We start from the raw sequence: 22,014 nt of genomic DNA on the forward strand, positions 1-22,014 counted from the left end.
TAAACATGATTATATATATATATTTATATCAGTTATAAATACACATTCTTTTAATAGTCAAATTTATCTTAGAACAGGAGTAATGAAAAGTAAAAATTAAATAATCAGAAGCAAAACAGATGGCCACGGCAACTGAGTTATAAATTGTAGAATGTCTTTTCTTCGGATCCCCAGTAAGAACTGACCATTTAAATTAGTTTTGTTTAAGAGTTACACTTCAACACGCGCAAAGAAAGAGTCATGATGATCTTACACTGGATCCTTCTTCGTTCAAGATTAAGACAGATAAAATTAATTATGTACATTTAATTTCATTATTTATCACATAACAAATAGTGGTGTTGTCATATCAGGAACTTGACTATATCACAAGCAATCTTCTTGCATAAAAATGTCTTACAGAGATTTATCGTAAACATGCAAGTGTTTTATTTATAAAACTAAAAGCTCGTCGAGGAAAAAATATAATTATACATTCATTTCCATTTATCAAACAATCTTTTTTATACAACTTTTATATTTTATTTTTTTAATTCAATTTTTCAGTGTGAACAGTATATAAATAGTATTTTTATTATTTATTATTCTGCATAATATTTCAAGAAGAATTTAATTAAAAGTTTTGAAAACTCGCTCATTTTTTTATCATTTTAACAACGCATTTTAGGCGAACACTGCAACCCCTTTAGGCAAACATACTAATGAAAACAGCTAAAAATGACAGACATCAATAAATAGAATACATTTATGAAAAGATAACGAGATGATAAAAGTTGCGGTAATTTTCAGACAAGTTTTATTATTTTATTAGCGTTTTTATCAAACCTTTTACCTCTCTTTTCAAAAGAGAATGTGAAAGCTTCTGATTAATATTTTCGTAGCAAATATAGAAGTGATTTTATTATCTAAAGAATAATGAGTTTGGTAAAAATGTTATACTCAAATAAGAATCTTAATTTAGGATCCAAAACTCTTAAAAAAAAAAGCAATGAAGCTTTTGTTTAATTCAAAGACTTCCAAAAAAAGATTAGGTTAATATTTTATCACCAGCCATTCCATCTGGAAAGATCAGCTCACGTTCTAGAAACTTCACATTATGTTCGAAAAGTTACTTCTATGCCCGTTTCTTCCTAGATTCGGAACATAAAAAGGGCCATTTTGTTCGGTGCTTCATTGCTTTAAGTATACTTTGCAAATGGTCGAACTAATGTCTGGAGAGCGCTTCGTTTTGTTTGAAAATCTTCTTTTTTTGGTGCTTTTTCAGAATTGTTTATAAGATTTAATTTTCTTCAGCACTTCATTTAATAAGAAATTGTTTTATTTTGTGACTGCATATGTAATGTTTAAAAATTCACCATAGAAATAATTATTTTCTTATTCTCTCTCCCTCGTATAGTTAGTATTAAAATATTTTGTTTTTGATATAGAAACATTTATAACAAATTTCCAAATGTTTATCGAAATATTTCATCTTATCTTGCTTACACAGGGTACTTCTTACTCTTCTGTAAATACTTCGATATTCCGATGTGTTCCAACCAAAGTTATTCTCAGAGACAAAGTGACCCACATTTGAATTATCGTAACTTTAAAGATGGAACTAATACTATGAATTTATTTAGTTTTGAAGGACTTAATTTTATTCTATAATTATTACCATATTGTAATGACTTCCAGTCAACTTATTCTTAGAGACAAATTAAATTGATTCAGGATTGAATAATCGTAACCCTTGAAATGAAACTAATATTATTAACTTATCTGTTTTTAAATATTTTTACTTTGCTTAGAAAAATAATGGCATATTACGATGTGTTCCATCCCAGCTTATTATCAAGATACAGAAAAGGAACAGATTTACATTATCTTAAACTTACAAATGAAACGAATATTAGTAAATAACCTGTCTTTAAAATGAACTATACCTGCGTTTCAGTAAATATTGTGTTCTCTTGCGTTCCTGCCTTACGTATCACCAAAGACAAAACGATTTAGGTTTGGGTTATCGTAACTTTGCAAATGGTACTAAAATTATAAATTCATCTAATTTTTTCAAGGACAGTTTCTTAAAAAATAGATGAATTAGATAGATAGATACTTTGCTTCTGAAAATATTGCGATATTCCGATGAGTTACAACCCAGCTCATCTCCTGAGGCAAAACAAACTAGCTTTGTAGTATCGACATTTTCCAGAATTTTTATGGACTCTTTCCAAACTTGACGTAAACTTTAAATAACTGCTGCTAAATCATATTTTCAAAGCTTTATAAAGATAACGCGTGGCATTAGTGCTAAGAACTATACAAAATTTATAACAACAATTAGTATAATAATTATACAATAATTATAATAAAAATAAGCATAACTACATAATATTTATTACTGCATTATTCATAATAGCTATGAAATAATTATATCAAAAATATGCATAATGATTATACAATGTTTAACAATAATTTATAATTATTAAAAATATTTATAGCTATAATAAAAATAATTATAATTATTAAATATATTTATAACTGCAATAATTAAACAATACTCACAATAACAATAAATGATAATAACGACAATTATAATTCTACAATATTGTTTTAACAGCTCCACAGTATTCTTTTATAATTTTATCAAAGTGATTATATTATAAAATGCTTTTCTCTTAATATTGTTAATTTTTAATTCTTTTCTTTAAGGATATAAACACAAAAAAATAAAAGAAAATCTTTTTTTTTAAACGAAATAGAATTTAATATCCCATAAAAATATTCTCAAATAGCTTTTTGTTTTTTATGTTCATGCAAAAAAGAAATTCCTGTATTCATTACTTCTACAAACCATTTTAAGGAGAAATAAAAATTTGATACAGCTAAACGTGACTTTAAAACAAATATAAATTATAATCCCTTTAAAGCAGTAAATGGAAAAGAAAATTTTTACAAGTTAAAACATTTTAGATTATGCGATTAAGAATAGCTGAAGCTATTCCACTTAGCATTTTTCTGTATTAATTTTTTCAGAAGAACTTGTAAGCGTATATCTTTTGTTTTGAATTTTTCGCAATTATCCTTTAAAGAAAGAGAAAGAATGCCGTTTAATAAAAGTAAGAAAAATTATAATTATATTTTAATTTTTTATTTAAAACATGTTAAGTTTTTATTTATAAATTAAATCATTGCTTATGAGTGTTAAAATAAATGCAAAATCAGCATTGTAAAGTAATTGAAATATAAATTAATGTTATTTACCGTTAATTGAACTAATAGGGATTGTAACTTATAAAAAATTATAATTAATAAGTTTTAATTCTAATTAATTTTGTATTTAAAACTTATTAAATATTTATTTAAACATTGAAGTCCTGTTTATGAGTCTTATGAGTGTTGAAATGAATGCAGACGCAGTATTGTAAAGTTCTCGAAATATAAATTAAAATGTTATTTACTGTTTATTGAATTAATAGTGATCGAATTGGATAAAAATAATTAACAGGTAATAAAGAGTGACAGAAGGTGAAGTAGAGAAAGACCAATTTAAAAATGGCCTTTTTAAAAGCAGTGAAAAAACAAAAAACAAGCTTTGATGGCAGACAAGGGGTGATTTAGTAAATGATGAGAGTTAGAGTTTAGTTTTAAACTTGCTTAAATATACCATACTATAGAGGAGAGTTGTAGTATATTAAAAAAAAATTAACTGATTATTTGAATAATCAATTAAAGAAAAATTAAGTTAGATAAAGTTTGCTGTGGTTTGACTGATTAGGAAACTATATTTATTTAATAGAAAATACTCAAATTAGTTAACTAAGCACCAATAGATGACGCTACTGATTCGAAATGTTTTTTCATCATATCAGACAATTTCATCTAAAACATTCACGTGAGTTTCTGTTAATTTTGGACTCTAATCGCACCATGTTGTTGCTCCAGATGAGGATTGTTTTGAAAACATTGTAATTGTAACTAAGCTTGAAACTTAATAAGAATGAAACATCGCAAACGATATATTTCCATTATCTTTCCATTCTTTTTTCAAAATAAATTTTCTAATCCTTGATGATTTTTGGGGGCATTAGCACCAACAACCACCACTCTATTTAGTCTTACTCTAGTCGATGTATTGGCAATTTCATAAGCATTGTTTATTTTGTTCTCATTCATAATTTTTTATATGATTAATTATTATTATTATTAATTATTTAGTAATTATAACATAGGTAAAACATTCATTGCATGGCAGGAATTCAACATATATGTTTAAAAAGTGTATGGTAATAGCAAGGAGTTTATCGAATTAATACTGCATCACGAATGAACGCTTTTGAAATGAGAGATTTTCCATTATGATGTTTAATAGCCATCTGCAATAACTTGACTTCAAAACTTAAATTGAAAACTAATTTTTTTTTTATCAAAGTAAACATGATTATTTTCGCGATGACAAAATGACACTCTATTTATAACATTGGTATTCGTTGAAACACTATATCGGGCAAATTTCATCAAACTAGGTAATGATCAAAATTTCCAGAACTTTTCAAAATACCGATGTTCGATTTTGAACCATTTTTTTCAGAAGGAAGTACTAAATAATTGATTTATTTCTGACTCACTGTTCTGATATATGTATTATATACCAATAGAATATAAAGTTATTTGGGAAACAGCTCTGAACAGTTTTCACTTCATTTTACTGCTGTTTTACATTTTTCAGTTTTCGCTTTCCAGTTTTGCTTTCAATTTTACACTTTCAATCAAATTATTATAATTAAAATTTCTTATCACAAACCATGAACTTATGCAACCCAGCTACACGATTCAATGAGAAATAAGTATCTTCGCATTAGGCTTTGCATCAGGGACAAAATTAAATTAAAATGGACAATCGTATAAATTAAAATATTAAATAATTTGATTTAATTGTAGGATTGATTACGCATTTGATTGCTGAAATTGATGCTTAGATAGCAAATGCATATTGAAGTTCATGTTGAAGGATGTTTTCTAGAGGAAGATTTGAAGAAATATCAGATATTTTTATTCATGATATTCATGATATTTTTAAACTAACATCTAAGATAATTATTTCAGTGCATATGGCACCATCATTCAATTTTATTTTATTTGTATGTATTAGTAAAATAAACTACGTAACATGCTTTGAAATAACACTTCAAATCTTAAAATACTCAAATTTTAGGTTTATGATTTTAAAAATTTTGACTTTAAGGCAAAAATTAATTAAGTATCACCTATGTAATAAAAACTATTTATAAACATCTGAAATTCTGAATAATATTTGATTATTTTATTTAGCATTAGAATTTCTCAAGCAGGAGAAAGTATCAGATCTGTAAATTTTAACCGAAGAAGTTTCTGCTATTGTCGTGTATATATATATATATANATCTATGTGTGTGTGTATGAAATTATCTTTTAAAAAAGAAATTAAGTACCCATTGTATAGAGGCTAAAAATTTTTTTTTATTATGTTTATTTTATTTAAGATGCTTATATGTCAAAGCTAATTTTTATTTTTAAATCTAACGATATAATCTACAAAAATCTGCAAAGATGGGTGAAAAATGAATAGGGTGCAAAAAATATTTTCAATAGCAAAATTAATTACTTTGTCATATACAAGAAAATTTATACACTTTTATTAAAAGAATATGCTTGTTTATACAGAGTGTGTTATTAATTAAGTAAGATAATATTGCAAGCTATAACTTAATTACTTTATTGAATTTCCGAAATAATGAGACCCTCCAAAAATTTTTTCATAAGAACAAAAATTTTTTATGTTTAATAAGGTTTATCTTGAAAAATGTTTCTAAGAAGTACTAAGATTTATCTCTTAGTTTAAATTTTCATTACTCAGCTTATTTTTCTTCCGAATACAAATGATTTATAATTCTAATATTTTCATCTTTCATATTTCATTTTAACCATTTATATTTCTAATGAAGATTTTATAAAATACTTGTTATGAAAGAAATGTAAAAATCTAAACAAAATTTTAAAAATGAGCTTTTACTTCAGTATTTGGTGAATATGGTAAACACAGTTTAGTAATCAAGATTTAGTTTCTTGAAAGCACGAGAATCGAAAGAAATAAGGCATATATTTTTTAAAATTTTTCATTTAGCAGTTCCATGTTTTCACAATGTTTATATTGATGATAATTAAATAAAATATAATAGTTTGCATTCATTAATTTAAAAATATTTATCAAACTCTGCATTTATATTTATTTAAAAATCGAAAGAAATGGTTTGAATTATTTTTATTGACATTTAAATTGAAATTCGTACGAAGAATAAATGTTGATTGAGAATTTATGAAAACATTGGATTAAAAATGGGAATAATTTGGGATACAACTTTTGAAGCAACAAGTGCAGTTTCTTATATTTTTATATTATTACTTTACATACTATTAAGGGTTATTGAAGATGAAAAAAAATAAAATAAAGAACATTCAGCTTGAGCTAATTAACCGGAAATAACCATTTTTAGGAACCTAGTAGGGGCTGAATAAATTCTAGGTTTTTTTTTTCGAGCCAAGTACTAAAACTTATCATTTTATCCTTTAATACATGCATCAAAGGATAAAATATTATTTTGATTTTACTTACATTGATTTTTATTACCTTTATTATTACTTGAATTTGCAAATAAGATCAATATGAAACTAAATTTAAAGTAAAAAAGTATATATTTAAAATATATTCGTAGTAAGGTTTTTTTAAATAATTGTCAGGTCACATAAATATTATTTTACAATAGAACTCATGATTTATTTCCTTATAAGCTATTTTTATTTAATGAACATATAAATATCTGTCAGGAATCAGATTGATTAACAAATATTTAGTTATAGATACATGCAAAAATAATGTTGCAGATAAGAATTCTTGTCAAGGTTAATATCTAAACAGGATTTAAAATTTTTGATACTTAAAACTTTAAGAATTTTGCAAAATACATTGAAATGCAAAATGCACTATACTATGCACTTACTTGATCTCTGATTTTTAATGAAGAATAATTGAAGTCGCTCTTTTAATGTATTTTCATTCACATAAAATTCAACACGAACTCTGGAAAAGAAGGAAAAAACATCAATTGGCTAGTTTTGCTTAAATTACAAATTATTATAAAAAATTAAATGGAGGAATAATTTGTATGGATTATGTATAAAAAAAAAATGACATTCAACTGCAGTGTAAAAAATTCCGGAAAAAATTACGAAGAAAAGATCAGCAGTCAGGATACTTTTTGCAATTACCATAAAATTCATTTCGATCGCAAAATTGCTCGGAACAAAAAATTTGATATAGCATGATTTTTAAAGTAATATTTCTTGTAAAACACTGAATCCCTGTAAATAAAGTAATACAGCTGTAAAAATTATGGCATAAAATTTCACTGTGAAAATGGATCATGGTAAAATAGATTTTACAGATGCTGCAATCAATACTTTGTGTCAATACTTTTTCCCATAATTTGATGCAAATTAATTTTTTTACAGAGTATAGCAAGGCAATAATTCGAAATTTAAAAGTTAATTGCTTAAAAAAGGGACTGTCATTTAAAATAAAATACGATGAAAAAATACAGAATAAACGAGATAACTAAAAATTTAAAAGGTTATTCATTTTATATACTAAATGAAGTATAAAAAAACATTGATTTTAAAGTCGTTTTTACTTTAATTATAGTTTCAATTTCTGATTTAAAGTACTTTTTCGAGATAAAATAATAGTTTCAGATAATTTTTTCTTCCAGTTGATTTAGTTATTTCTTTAACTAAAAAATATTTAACATTTATAAGGAATTAGTTTCATATTTCTTTTAAAGATATTTATAAATCTGAAAAACTTTCACGATGCCAAATTTAAAAGATCTCATCCCAAATTTTGCTAATTTTAAAATTAGCTAATAGAAAATGAAAATAATTTGTGTGAAAGCTCTAATTTGCAACTTAGAAGGCTACTTTTTGTAATTAATTTACATTACTTATTTGCAATACACTTATAAAAATTACACTTATTATTCTTTAAAACGATATCTTTGATAATATATATATANTGAAATTAGATGCTTTCAGAAGTCATATATATATATATATAAGTCTTTCAGGTAAAAAAAATAGCTGAAGTATATTAAAAAGAAAACCTTACTTGCTTTAAACCTTTCAGAACTATTGTTTCTTGTTACTAACATTTTATGTCATTTTCTTTAAATTGTCAAAAAAGGATGCCTAACTTAACAGTCATCAATAACTGTTATAATCTCATAGCTATAAAAACTGTATATTATTCGCCTAAATCATTATTTCACAATTCTATTCTTTAAGAATTTAAGCTAGCATAATTATGCTCGTAATAATAAATACTTTCATCGATATATTTTAATAATTTACTCACTGATAAAACTAATCATGGCGAAGAATTCTATAATTATAAGATTCTCGCTTTTAAATAATTCTTGATGCTACTATTCCCAGGTAGCAAAAGGATATTTATCTAACATTAGGAAGATGCAATATAATACAACCGGCAGTGCAAGAAAACTAGTGCTAAACACCTGAATCCTATCTTCTAATATTAGAGCTAATATTATGTAAAATTAAAATGTTCAATTTAACATACGAACTATTAAAATTATCATCTATTTGGTCCAGCACCACATTTTTTGTGGAAGGGCATCCCATATTATTAATAAATAAACATTTATTTATGAAAGAAAACAATAAATTAAATATTACATGAAATATCATTCTAAGCCCATGCAATTTTATGCCAGAAAACACAAGGAAATATTAGCTGAAGTAAACGTTAGCGAACGATGTTAAACTGGAAAAACTCTTTCAATTGTCAAGTTGTAACTTCTTCACGATTGTTTATATCACCATATTGTTTGTGGTCGGCACCTAGAATGAAACGCTTCAACTTTAAAGGTATTTTTAGTATTTCTTTGGTAAACTTTATAAATTTCAATGATTGTCACATAAAATATTAAAGTTGTATCGTAGGTAGTGTTTTTCCATTAGTTAAAAATCAGCTAGAAAAGAAATATAAAGCTCTTCAAAGCATGATGTGTTAGAGAGGATGATGTTGCAGAAACATTGATAGTACATAATAATCTTGGCCGCTTAATCAAACCATTTAAGGATTAATTTAATGATCACGTATCTAATAAAGTCTGTAAATATTATGATTGTTCTTATTCTTGACAATAGTTCTTGTTCGCATATAGTAGTTGACTACTCTGTTAAGACCTATTGTCTAACTATAAATAATAAGTATTGTAGTTTAGAATAGGCTCGTAAAAACAATGTTTACTTGGTTATTCGCATCTGACAGAATTTCTCTGCAACAATGATAAAGATAAAAAATGATTTACCATGTTAAAATAATTATTATTTAATCGGCTTCTTCTCCGTTAAAATCATTACTTTTTAGATTGTTTGAAATTTTGCTCATAAGACAACACTATTTGTTACATTATTAAAATCTCCTGTTTAAAATATTGAAAAATAATGAGTTATTTTACATAATTTATTACTTACGTTAATTTGTAAGTGATAGCAAATGAATAAAAAATTAAAAAACACTATGGTCTATTCAAAGTTTGTTTACGTTGAATGAAAACAGTGCTGAAGAGGAGTTACAATTTTTATTCAGGGAGTTTAAAAAAGAATATGAACATCTCGTGTCCGCACAATAAGCTTATGCAATGCACAAAAATATTTTGATAGTTGAGTGTTATGGTGCTTTATCTTTTGAAAAAAAAAATAAAAGTATTGAATTTGAGATATTTTTGTATAAGTATATACTCGAATGCTCTTTTCAAATAAAAAGGGCTTAAGGATTTCGTACTATAAGTTTTTTTTAAAAAAATGATAGAATAAATTTTTTACTTGAGAGCTGTTATAAATTAAACTCTTTCAGCTAATCGCCTTCCTTCTGATACGTTCTCGATTCTTGTGTGGTGATACCGAGATTTTTCGGCTCAGTTATTGATACCGAAATCCACCCATTGTATTTTATTATAAAGGATATCATAATTTCTTAAAGATTTCTCAAATTAAATAATTTAAGCTTTAAATAAATATTCAATGCTTAATAGTTTAAATTTAGTGTTTTCAATGTAAAGTTTAACTTCTTTTGTATTATAATTTTAGCTTCGTCTGATGGATTAACAAACTAATCTACCAGGAAGGAACAATTCTATTTTGAGATGGGCTGCAGGACACTGCAAATGGAAAATGACACACTCTGGTAGAAAACCGTAAGTTCGATCCTGCCAGAAAACAAAACAACTGGTGTGTATATGCCGCAAGGTGCACTTTAAATCTATCGGAGCTCCTATTGTTTGTTGTGCAGAAGTTTGAAAAAGGAGCATACCTGTGTGATTCATCCTTACTGTGTGTGTCTGTGTCAAGCACACATTATTAACTGTCACTAATTATTTTATAAAACTTTTCAAAAAACATTTAAAGATTTTCCGGTTCAGTGTATCACTCGGAAATATTGCAAGTAACTCAATTCAACTTGCAATTGAAGAAATAAAACTGCATGAAATGGCTGTAAAGCCTCAGAAAAAGTTTTTACTTAATACTAATATGATAAAAGCTCATAATCCAACTATTGCATTTTATAAAAAACAATTAAAATAATTTAATAGTAAATATGTGTTTTTAACTTGTAAGTTACCAAAGTATTTGTTTTCTTTATATTAAACAATGATGATAAGACTATATTGCTTTTATAATTGAATAAAGTTTTTTTTTTTGTATTTTGTTTTAAAATAAAATAATTATGTTGTGAAATAATGTTTGTCATGATCTGTTTTTGATTCTTAATTACTGTAGTGTGTAATATTTTTTGCAACTTTGTAATAAATCTTCTGTGATTAAAAAAATGGGGGTTGGCAGATATGATATGTTCATTAATAAAACTTAATAAGATATATAGTTTGAATTTTTTTTTGTAATGCTTAAGTAGTATGAAAACTGTTAGATATATTTAAAATTCAGTTACTTTTAAATTTTCGAGATATCGACAGCAATTTTATTTTAACATTGTTTTAAAACAATGGCTCTAGATCATGAATATTTATACTACTAGCATTGAATTTATTAATTTAATTTCAATTATTTGATTGAAATTTGAGATAAGAAGTATCTCAAGCTTTTTGGCTTTGAAATTCTTTGGCTTGATATTTAAAATTCAGCTGAAGAGTATTTACATTATTGTAAAGACAAATTAAGTTAAATCTATTTAGAAAAGAATCTTGCTTGAATTTTGATCAGTAAGGTCCTGTACATTCTTTGCGATGACAAGTTTTTTAAATACATAACAGTTTTTTATGGTTAATTCTCACTATCAGAAACTTGACTCCAGCCTCTGTTGAATTTTTGAATTTTCTTTTAATAAAAAATTCTGCTAAAATGTTTACCTATTGCCCCTATTTTTTCTTAAACCTGTTTATGTTCATACCACATTATCTGTAATCAGGAAAATACAGGCAATGGAATTGTTTTAAACAAAATCAGACCGTCGCCAATAGCCCATTGTACAGTTCTAGTGCGACTTATATAAAGTACCTACCTACCTTACTTTTGACGATTCATTTTGAGAATCATTTCGTCAAAAAACTCTCAAACATATGACGGAAATGTTTACTCAACTCGAAACTTCATCGTAGAGAATTGTGGGAGATAGCTAACTAGAATGACAAAATTAGACTGAAGATTTGATAATCGAAAATAAAGTGACGATAAAAGCCGATCTGTAGACATGGTGGTCAAAAAGCCTCGTAGCAGGAACATTTTGCTTCGGGCATGGGTGAAATTTATCTTTCTGTTCTATTTGTCCATCTTATGTTGTTAAGGCAACATTGTTCCAGTTATATGGCGCCCACAAAAAAATGATCATTAGAAAAGCACTACGAGTTTTTTTTCCTTTTTTTTTTGTAAAAATAGAAAACGACGAAATATTTCGTTAATATTGAGGACGTTCGTTTCCTGGAAGAAATAATAATAGTTATTTTATTACTTTAACGAAAAATTCACTTGGAACATTTACCAGGATACAGTTTCTCCAAAAATGAAAACAGTTTCCTGAAATTTAAGTACTACTTTTTCAGTGCAGGATATATTGTAAGCATCGTACAATAATATGAGGTTTTTAATTGTGCGAATACTTAATTGAGCAATATGCACTAATAGTGTAAAAAATTGAGATAAATGTAAAATTATTTTTAGAAAATATGTGATAATATAAATGAGACATTGAGTTTTTCTACTTGCCTTATAGAAGAATAGTTTTTAATATTTACTGAACACAATATTGAACTTATGTTTTCGTAACTACATTTCGTAACCACAGTGTGACAAAATAGCTCTGTTTATAGCTGAAAACTTTGTCCGTCACTTGAGAATGAGTTAAGTCAAATATTTAATATATTTCATTTATTTAATACCTAAATTTAACATACTTTTTAAATTTTGCACTTTGTCCTTTAATTAACACTAGAAAGACGGAAACGTAGTATATACCTGTATTGTCCAAAAGCATTCAAAATGACTGGATTGTAAAAAATTAAATAATGTGTAAAGAAATTTGTTTAAAATTAATTTTTAATATTTTTTATATTATTTACAGTTATATAACAAGTTATTAGTAAATATTAACAATAGAAAAACTATATGTTGTACAAAATGCTACGAAATTGTGTCATTATACACATCATTGTTTTTCTAATTGAAATTAAAAGCAGTCAAAATGACTTCCTTAGGCAATCTAGTGTTATGTTGTTTCAACTTCATAAGAGATTTGTTTGTGTTCTAGATTAAAATAGTTAAATCTGGTTAAAAATAAACAGCTGTAGCATTGTTAATTGATGAGCATCGAGAGAAGTAATTAAAATTACTTCTTAAGGTACTAAACTAAATTTATTTTTTACCAGCTGAAAGAGTTTTCAATAACTTTATGTAATTGATGAAAATAATTTTACTCATGCAACAACAAAAAAACAGTGCCATTTATTACATCAATGAATTATATTGATTAGGTTAGTCCAAGTTTATCACTTAACTAAATTTAATTTGCTGCTAAAAATGTAGCGAAGAGACTTATATATACTTTACAGTAGATAATGCACTAGAATAGAGTGATTTCCTTTGATTTGTCGCTGTCAGGCGCTTGTTTTAGCTTTAACTTAATGGCCTTAATGCTTTTACGACGTTTTTTTTACACAAGAGTCTAAAAATAATCTAAAAATGACATTTCTCGATTATGTTACCTTAATTTTTTCCTTCTCTTAGTTCAGAAAGAGAATTATACCTCAAAAAGTAACTTTTTTGAATTGAATAGATTAATTGATAGACAACAACTTATTATGTTAGTTTAAAATTTTGAAAGATTTTCATGTAAATTATTCTACGAACTGTTTATGCATTTGAAATAAAATGACGCCACTGATGTCAAAGTATTTTTTCTCAAAAAATATCTCAAATATTATTTTATTATACATATTATATCACTCATAATGTATAAAATATACATTATCTTACGCATTAAACACATGAGAAGTTCACAAGAAACGAATTACCCTGAATAACTTTTGATCTAATGATCGGATCTTCATTGCTCTTGGACTCACTCTTAATTGTTCTAGGAGGTGATCTCAAAATATGCTAATAAATTAGTGCAGGCGATATTAAATTACTAAATCAGACACAAAGACTGATCTTTTCTAAATAAAAATACTTTTATTTCAAATTATTCGGATTTTTGAAGCCAAATATATAGAGGGTAACCGAAATCTGGGAAATATGGTCCTAATTGTTTGGACAGAAAAGCGGACTTTAAATGTTAATTTTATTTTTTGAATATTTCGCCTCTAAAACTTTTTAAATGAATTTTTTAAAAAAAAATTGCACATGATTATAAAATCCGTTACTCCAAAAATAATTGCATGCAAAGAATAAGAATTGTAAAAAATACAGTACAATATTATTTATTTTTTCATTGTTTAAGTTGATAATAGTAAAAAAATTGAATTGTAAGACATACAATTTTCACATCATTTCAAAGAATGTAAATTTATATGGCAAAATACAAAATTTGAGAGAAGTCGGTCGATTAGAATTTTTTTTGAAAAAAGCCAGATATTTAAATTTCGATTTCTCAATTTTGCTCAAAATATAAAATTATATTTTTTAAAATGGCGTAAAACTTTATAACTTACAATTCAAAAATTTTATTATTGTTAAATAAAATATTAAAAATTATAAATATTTGCAAAAGTTATTTTTTGTATCTTTATATAAACGAATTTTATATTTGCTTGCGAAATTTTTTCAATTCGCTTAAAAAGTACTCGAAATATGACGAAATACTCAGAAAATAAAATTTATATTAAAAGTCCGTTCTCCTGATCAAACTATTGAGACCATATTTCTCAGATTGTAGCGGTCTTCTGCATTTTTAAGGATCAAAAAACCGAATCCATCAAAAAAAGGTATTCTTTTTCTGAAAAGGTACTTCTTTATGTCTGATTTCATAGCTTAAAATATCGTCTGTACTAATTAAATAGCATATCTTGAAATTACTCCTTCGAACCATTAAGATTGAGTCCTATAAACTGAAGATTATTTCATCAAAAACTATTCAGGGTGGTTCTTTTTTTCTCATTTTACATTGCTGACAATACTTATTAATAAAACTTTTAAGTACGTTTGATATATTTATACTGTGCATGCAGTAAAACTATTAGATTATTTTATATTCAACTAAAATATAGTAAAAACTAGATCGGTTGCTGACAAAACACTTAGATACATTTATTTCTAAAAAAACAAATGGATTTGAAAAAATATTATTCTTTTAAAAAATAAAGAAGAAAAGAATGTAGCTTCGGTCAAAGTATACAAATAATCATATTCTCAATTTTCAAGTTTTTTCTTAGCTTCTGTAGGAGACGGATTTATATTTTTAGGTGAAATCGTATATTTTTGAAAGGAAAGACAACGTCATTTCACACGTGTTACAAACTCCATTTTTAGCAATCGAATTAAAAAAAAAGGAACGTAGAATGAGTAGCTTAGAAAGTAATAACAGAGAGATATAGAAAAAGAAGGAAAGCGTAATATTCTTGGAAAAGCAGATATCGGCTACATTTCTTTCCACGTGGCTTTTTCTTATAGCTAAGACTTTTTCAGAACTTAAGCTTTCGCTCAGTGACAAGATTAACTTGAGATTTTCATATCTCTGTCATGTCCAAAGAGTTCATAAAAGGATGTAGGAAAAAAAATCCTTCAGAATCATAGTTATTTCTGTCTTTTCAAAGGGAATTTGAAATTTGGAAATATAAGTATATCTGCAGACGGCTTTTAATTTTTGAAATATGTTTTATAATGTACATTTTTTATTAAAATGATAGAATTAAATAAATGATAAGAAAAAATTAAAATAATGATTTACTATCAAATTTTTTTGTAGAAAATATTGTAGTACTTGTTATGCGTGAAAGTATTATTTTTTTTTTGGTTCTAAATACCGCCTATAGCAAGCTACCGAGTTTAGAACTTTTCAAACTACTCAGACCTTAATTTACAATATGAATAAGTATATTTGTAGTATGCTTTTAGTTGATATGCTTTGAGCAATATAGTATTTTTCTTTAAAATTATTGTTTGTCTGAAATTTCCATTCCAAAATCTAATTAAAAGCAAATATTAAATTAATAGGTTATAGGTATATTTTTATTTTAAATCGAGATTAAATTGCTTAATTCAACATGATTAGCATTATTTGGAAATGTTTTTCAATCAAGAAAAAAAACTTTTATAATTTTAGCTCTTCTAATCATAAAAAAAAAAAATGTAATTATTTACTTCACGTATTCCTAATTTATGAATTCAGATTTGGCTTACTGATTTTATACATATATAACACGATATTCCTTTAAACTAAAATGATAGTTAAATAGGACTCATGCTGTTTAATTATTAAAAAAACTAAATAATTTTTACAAATGATAGTTATATTTATAATTTAGAAATAACATATAATGATTATTTAATGATTTATTGTGATTTATAGTCTAATTTTCTGAAATCAAGTTTTGCAATTTACATCAAGAGGTCAAGAACGCAGTATGAAGGGTCTCGAATTCAAATATAAGCGAGGAAATAAAATGCTATCCAAATGAACTGAAGAATGTGGGAAGGAAATTATTCAAACCAGTTTGATTACCTGATGAAACTTGGGGGGGGGGTTTCTAATTATCTCTATTATCTTATAATTATGTCTATTATCTCTTCTCTATTTTCTCCGTCAATCAAGCAGATTTTAATACTGTTCAGTGCAATTTTAATAAGTAGTTAATATGTAGTTTAATAAGAAATTAATAAGTAGTTTTGTAATTAAAGTAATAAGTAATAAAGTAGTAAGTAATTCCTTTAATTTCGTTGAAGTTTTTTTATTCGCTTACAAATTAATTTGTGTTGTGTGTGCTATATGTAAACGTTTTCGACTTCGCTTTTGACAAGGATTCTAAAAATGTATAGTAAGATTGGTCATTACACTATACTAGTTTATCATGTAAATTAGATATTTTCGTACGTTATTTGCATTAGTAAAATTATTAGGGTAAATATTTGATTTAAATTAAATATGCATTACACTACAGAATACATACAAATACAGACGTCCCTGTAAAAATATACAGTTATGTGATATATTCTTCCATTTAAACTTTTTAAAACTACTTAAAAGTTGCAAATTAGGCCTTAAATACTTAGAAAGATTTTAAAATTATTCGATAAACAAAAACTGCCTGACAGGACCAAGAAATAAAAGCAATAATATGAATTTTATTTTCCTCGACCATACGAGAATAAAAATAAAAAAGGGGTTAAATTGAACTAAATCTGATGTCATTTTCTTCTCGATCATCAGATAGGAAACCAGAGAACTGATTTTCCGGAAATAATGCGAATGGAGATGTGAAAGTTGATGTCCGCGTGGCAAGTTGAAAGCAAAACGATATTTTGCGCGATAAGACGGTAACGATTTGATTCTGGTTTGCGATTCCAAGTTTTACTGCAAAACAATTCTATTTCATCCCATAGAGAATATTTTTTTGTAAATAGTCTTTTTCTTTTCTGGCTTGGAAGAAGATGTAAGACATTTAAATTGATCTCGTTTGCGTTTCGATGTTTTGTCTCAAAGAGAAAAAGCTTTTATCAAATTACTTCTTAAAGTTCAAATTGGATTACTTTTTTCTTAAATATTATGCAAGGAAGAAATGACGCTGAAACTGTGTGCTTCAGAACAATTGACTTTTTTAGTTATGCAAAACGCAAAATAAAACAATAAAATTATTTAAAAATTTTAAATAAACAACTTTTACAGGACTGCAAGTGTCTCCGCTTATTTTTTAGATATATTATGTTTATTTTATATGAAGTTTATCTTCAAATTTCTTATAAAATTTTTGAAGAAAGCGAATTAAAAGCCGATAGTTTATTTGATATTATGGCTATTTGAGAACCACCCACTTTTCATCTGATTTCTTTAAAAATTTTATTAGATATTCTTGCGACACGTTTTAAGATGAAGTTTATATAAAAAGAACATAATATATCAGGAAAATTAACTGAGATTAATATGAAACCAATTTTTATAAGTTACATGCAATATTGTATTTATTAATTTCTCATCTTGATCCGTATAAAAGTTTTAATTTTTTTAAAAAAAATCAAAATTATTTTACTTCAATAAAATAATTTTTCGTTTAAGGATTCAGTAAGACTTTGAACAAAATTGCACCACATTTTCCAGAAACTCGTTTTAAAAGCCCAAGTATAAACAAAATAATCCGTGATTTCAGATAACTTTAGAAATGCTAATTCGGTGACGTAGCACTGATTCACATGTCATTTGTTTGGATGATTGAACTAGTAAAAAATGATTAAACAATAAATGAATTGTGATAAAATATTAAACCGAATCAGTTACAATTTTATTCATAACAGTGGCATTAATTCATACATTTCGCATTAATGTTACATTAATGTTTCGCATTAATGTTTCACATTAATGTTACATTAATGTTTCGCATTAATGTTGCAAACAATAACATTTCGCATTAATGTTAAACTAATGAGAAAAATCATTTTCTAAGATTTCTTCTGAGCGGAGTAGCTGAAATTTTTAAACAATTTTTCAGATAAAGGGCTGAAATTGCGCCTCGTAGTCGATGTCTGAATTTCAAAACTCTAGCGCCAACGGTTCTGGAGTTATAAGATATTTGAAGACTGAGTAAATCCAAAAAAATGCTTAGAAAACACAAAAGAAATCCTTAGTAAGCACAAAAGAAATACTTAGTTAACACAAAGGAAATATTTAGTAAACACAAAAGAAATACTTAGTAAACACGAAAGAAATGCTGAGTAAACACAAAAGAAATACTTAATAAACACAAAAAAAAATTTAAATAACTTTTACCAAACACTTAAATAACTTTTGACCAAACAATCGGATTTTAACGTGATGACATACAATATTAAGGGTCTATTGTAATACAGAAATATTTTAATTAATTTGTACGGAAGGAATTTTTAAGTTACTAAATCATACGATGAAACATATTTTTTCTAAATAAACACATATTTTTTGACAAATTCAGGTAAAAAATTAATAGCTGCAATTTGGAAAATATGATCTGACAACTAAACCCGGAAAGCAACCAAAAGTTTAAACCTTTTAATAACAATTTACTTTCAGCCCTCCATTATAATTTTCTCCATTTTCATTAAAACGAATTAAACGTATTAAATATTTTTTAAGCATTCTGACATACAATCACAATAATTAAGATAGCATGTTAGAACCAAAAAAATATGGTAATAAGATCAAAAATTATTTTGGTGTTCAGTTTGCTAGCTTGGGCACTGAACACTCTCAGAAAAATGGGCTCCTCGTTGAAATATAACATGGGTATCTTGGACCATAATATGTTGCAAATGTGCTCTGCAACTTTAATAAAATCTTAAATTAAACAGCACTTTGGTTCAAATTTTAGAATTACGATAATATGTTTCAATTGAAAAAAACCATATTAAAGTTTTAACTATACAATACCATGGTTCAAAAATTTCAAAAATTCTAACAGTTTAGTATCTCTATAATGACCAATATATTGGGAAACATAATTTCATCAGTTCTAGGTTTTAGGCTTTTATACCTATTATAATTCCTTTAACCTGTTTTTTTAATATATAATTGCATTTACATTCAAAGTTTTATTAACTATTTTGCAGGAACTTTTAACAAGGTAATCCTTGTAAACTATTGTTTTGCTTGCGAAAAATGTGAAATTAGATGCTTTCAGAAGTCAGGATTTGGTACTCAAGAATTGATATATTTCACACTTTTAAATTGGAATTGTACTTTTAAATGTATGTTTTTGAAAGGAAATATGATGCATTTTTCAATATCCAAATTGAAAAATTTGATCATCTCTAATGATCATCTTTTCAACAATGGTTCAGTCGAGGATCAAGATTTAAAAGAACCTAGCGCAAAAATTAAAATGAAAAAATATTTTACAGCAATATTTAATCAACCATGAAAACTGCAAAAGCTCTTCGTACAACAATCACTGTAGTTTAAATAAATATTCCCAAGAGACTGAAGCGGCAAAATATTACTTGAATAAAAACTTCAATCGGTTCAAAAATATATAAATTGGAAGTAACAGCGGAAATGTTTCAAAACGCTCAAAAACAGGAGCCTATTTTCAAGACTTGCCAAAAGTGAATGAGAAAAAAGAAAAGTGATTTGAAATATAACGCATAAATTTGCCTACGAAAAATGAAAAATTAAAGGTGAGAAACAAAATTAGAAAAACCTTAGTAGCTGAGAGTGGCAAATGAGGTTTAAAATTTAATCTTAAGGAACATGATAAATATGCTCTTTATCAAGAATACAAGAAATCATCCATTGCTGCACTTTATTGGAATCTAGGGAAGAAACTAAATCTCAACGATGCCAAAATTATTTCCATTCCAGTTATATAAGCTGATATTTTTGATCTGGAATCTTGTTTTATTCATACGACCACTGATTCCCTTGTTAACGTCATCAGCCCCCCACCAACTCTCCCAACTCTTCCTAGCGCATGGAAATGCATTTTACCTTGGATTTTCCCCTTTTGGCCACTGTGGGTTTTCTAGTTTTATTTCTCACCAGTATTGTTCTATTTTTCGTTAGCAACGTTGTGTTTTATTGTTTTACTTGTAATTCTTGAAAAAAGGCACGCATTTTTTGAGACTTTAAAACATATTTACCGTTATTTCAAGTTTGCGTATTTTTGTAGCGAATGATGTTTTTAATCAAGTAATCATTGTATTTCTTTAAAATATATGTCAAAATCATTTAAGCAAAGGTCTTCGGGGTCCATTGCAATAAACTACACTATTTTTAATGAATACATGTTTACACGATACTGCTTAGTATTGTTTCAGGATAGATATAGCACGAAAGGTTTCTGTAATTTCAAACAGATAATAGAACAATACGCAGAAAAAAATTTTTCTGTAAAAATCGAGTGCATTTTACGTCAAATATTCTTCAGATTAAATTGAAAAAGTGTTCGATCATCTTTAAAAACGTTTTCTACCAAAATCTAAACTTTGTATCACATATGCGCTGCTCTATTTAATACATGCTTTCAATTTTAATACAACATTTATACCCAAAAAGGGTTCATTTCATTGTTTAATTACATAAAGCTGGTATCCCAAACACAAAATTTCTACTCGAAGTTTTGAGTATATTTTTACATAATTGCATTTAGAAGAAATTTACAATAGCCAATAATTCAGGCATAAATGCATACGTGAAACCTCAGCTTGGCGAAAATCCAGAACGAAGTTATCCTAGTTTTACCATTAATTCTCAACTTCTGCTGTATTTTTTAGCGCATGACTTAGTTTTAAGATGATTGCTTTTCAGCGAGAGAGAATTTCGTTACATTGCATAAGATAATACTTATGGAAAATTGTTTTGAGAACAGGAGAACCCGAAATTTTTGACATGTTAATCTTATGTAGCAGCAAGTTTATATTGAAACTTACCTGCAATTCTCGTATAATAGAGTTTCTTTGAATATTCTATTTTGTTTTTAAAGGTACTTTTATATGCTAATATGAGCTGGAAGCATTTTGAATCATGATTTAATTTTGTATACTTACCTTTAGTGTATTATGTATAAATATATTTAGAAAAATCTCTTAGTATATTTAAAAAAGTCTTTTAATATACTTGATATATTAAAAATTTATTCTCTGATAGCTTAAATTATGAAACACATTAGGCTTGATTTATATATTAGATACATTATTTTTAATATGTGAATATATCATATTATTATTAATTAAATAAATGTTACTCAAAAATTATTTTATTGATCGTGATACCAATTTTTTACTTTCTTTTCTTAAACATGTGAGCCATCTGACACAGAATTTTTATTTTTCGATCTTTTTTCATTATTTTGCATTAATTTAAGCTGATAAATGAAATTTTTAATTATTTTTTATAAGTGAAAAATATTATATTTAACTTTTTTAATAATAGAGAGTTATGAAATTCAGCATGAAACACCAGTGTCTTTTTCTGCGTTAAAGATAAAATCTTCCAAACTCGGCTCACTTCCAAATTTTCACCAAATTAATAGTTATTTAGATCCAAGAGATACAGTTATTCATCATTGAAATTTATTTTTATAAAATCACACATTGATAAAATTTTGAATATGAATGGAGAAAAAAAAATCTTGGAATTTATATTTCATTAAAAATAATTCCAATAATTTAAGAGATTTTTTTTAGTATTTATTAGACTGTTTTTGCAGTTAAAAAATACCAAAATGTATTTCTGTTTGTGATTAGAGTGCCAAATATATATTTCGGTGACGTAGCACTGATTCA

The 22,014-nt window shown here is 26.1% G+C and overlaps 1 protein-coding gene across 4 annotated transcripts in view; it reads right to left on the reverse strand.

Moving 5' to 3' along the window:
* Positions 1 to 22,014, reverse strand: part of LOC107438721 (potassium channel subfamily T member 2) — a 497,563-nt gene that overhangs the window by 198,902 nt on the left and 276,647 nt on the right. For all 4 annotated transcript variants that reach the window (XM_071179918.1, XM_071179919.1, XM_043041898.2 and 1 more), the window contains one exon: positions 7,020 to 7,099. In XM_071179918.1, the coding sequence (XP_071036019.1) occupies positions 7,020 to 7,099 (80 nt within the window). The remainder of the gene's footprint in view (positions 1 to 7,019; positions 7,100 to 22,014) is intronic.

Source organism: Parasteatoda tepidariorum, chromosome 1, assembly GCF_043381705.1.
Source record: "Parasteatoda tepidariorum isolate YZ-2023 chromosome 1, CAS_Ptep_4.0, whole genome shotgun sequence".
In the NCBI taxonomy this organism is placed as follows: domain Eukaryota; kingdom Metazoa; phylum Arthropoda; class Arachnida; order Araneae; family Theridiidae; genus Parasteatoda; species Parasteatoda tepidariorum.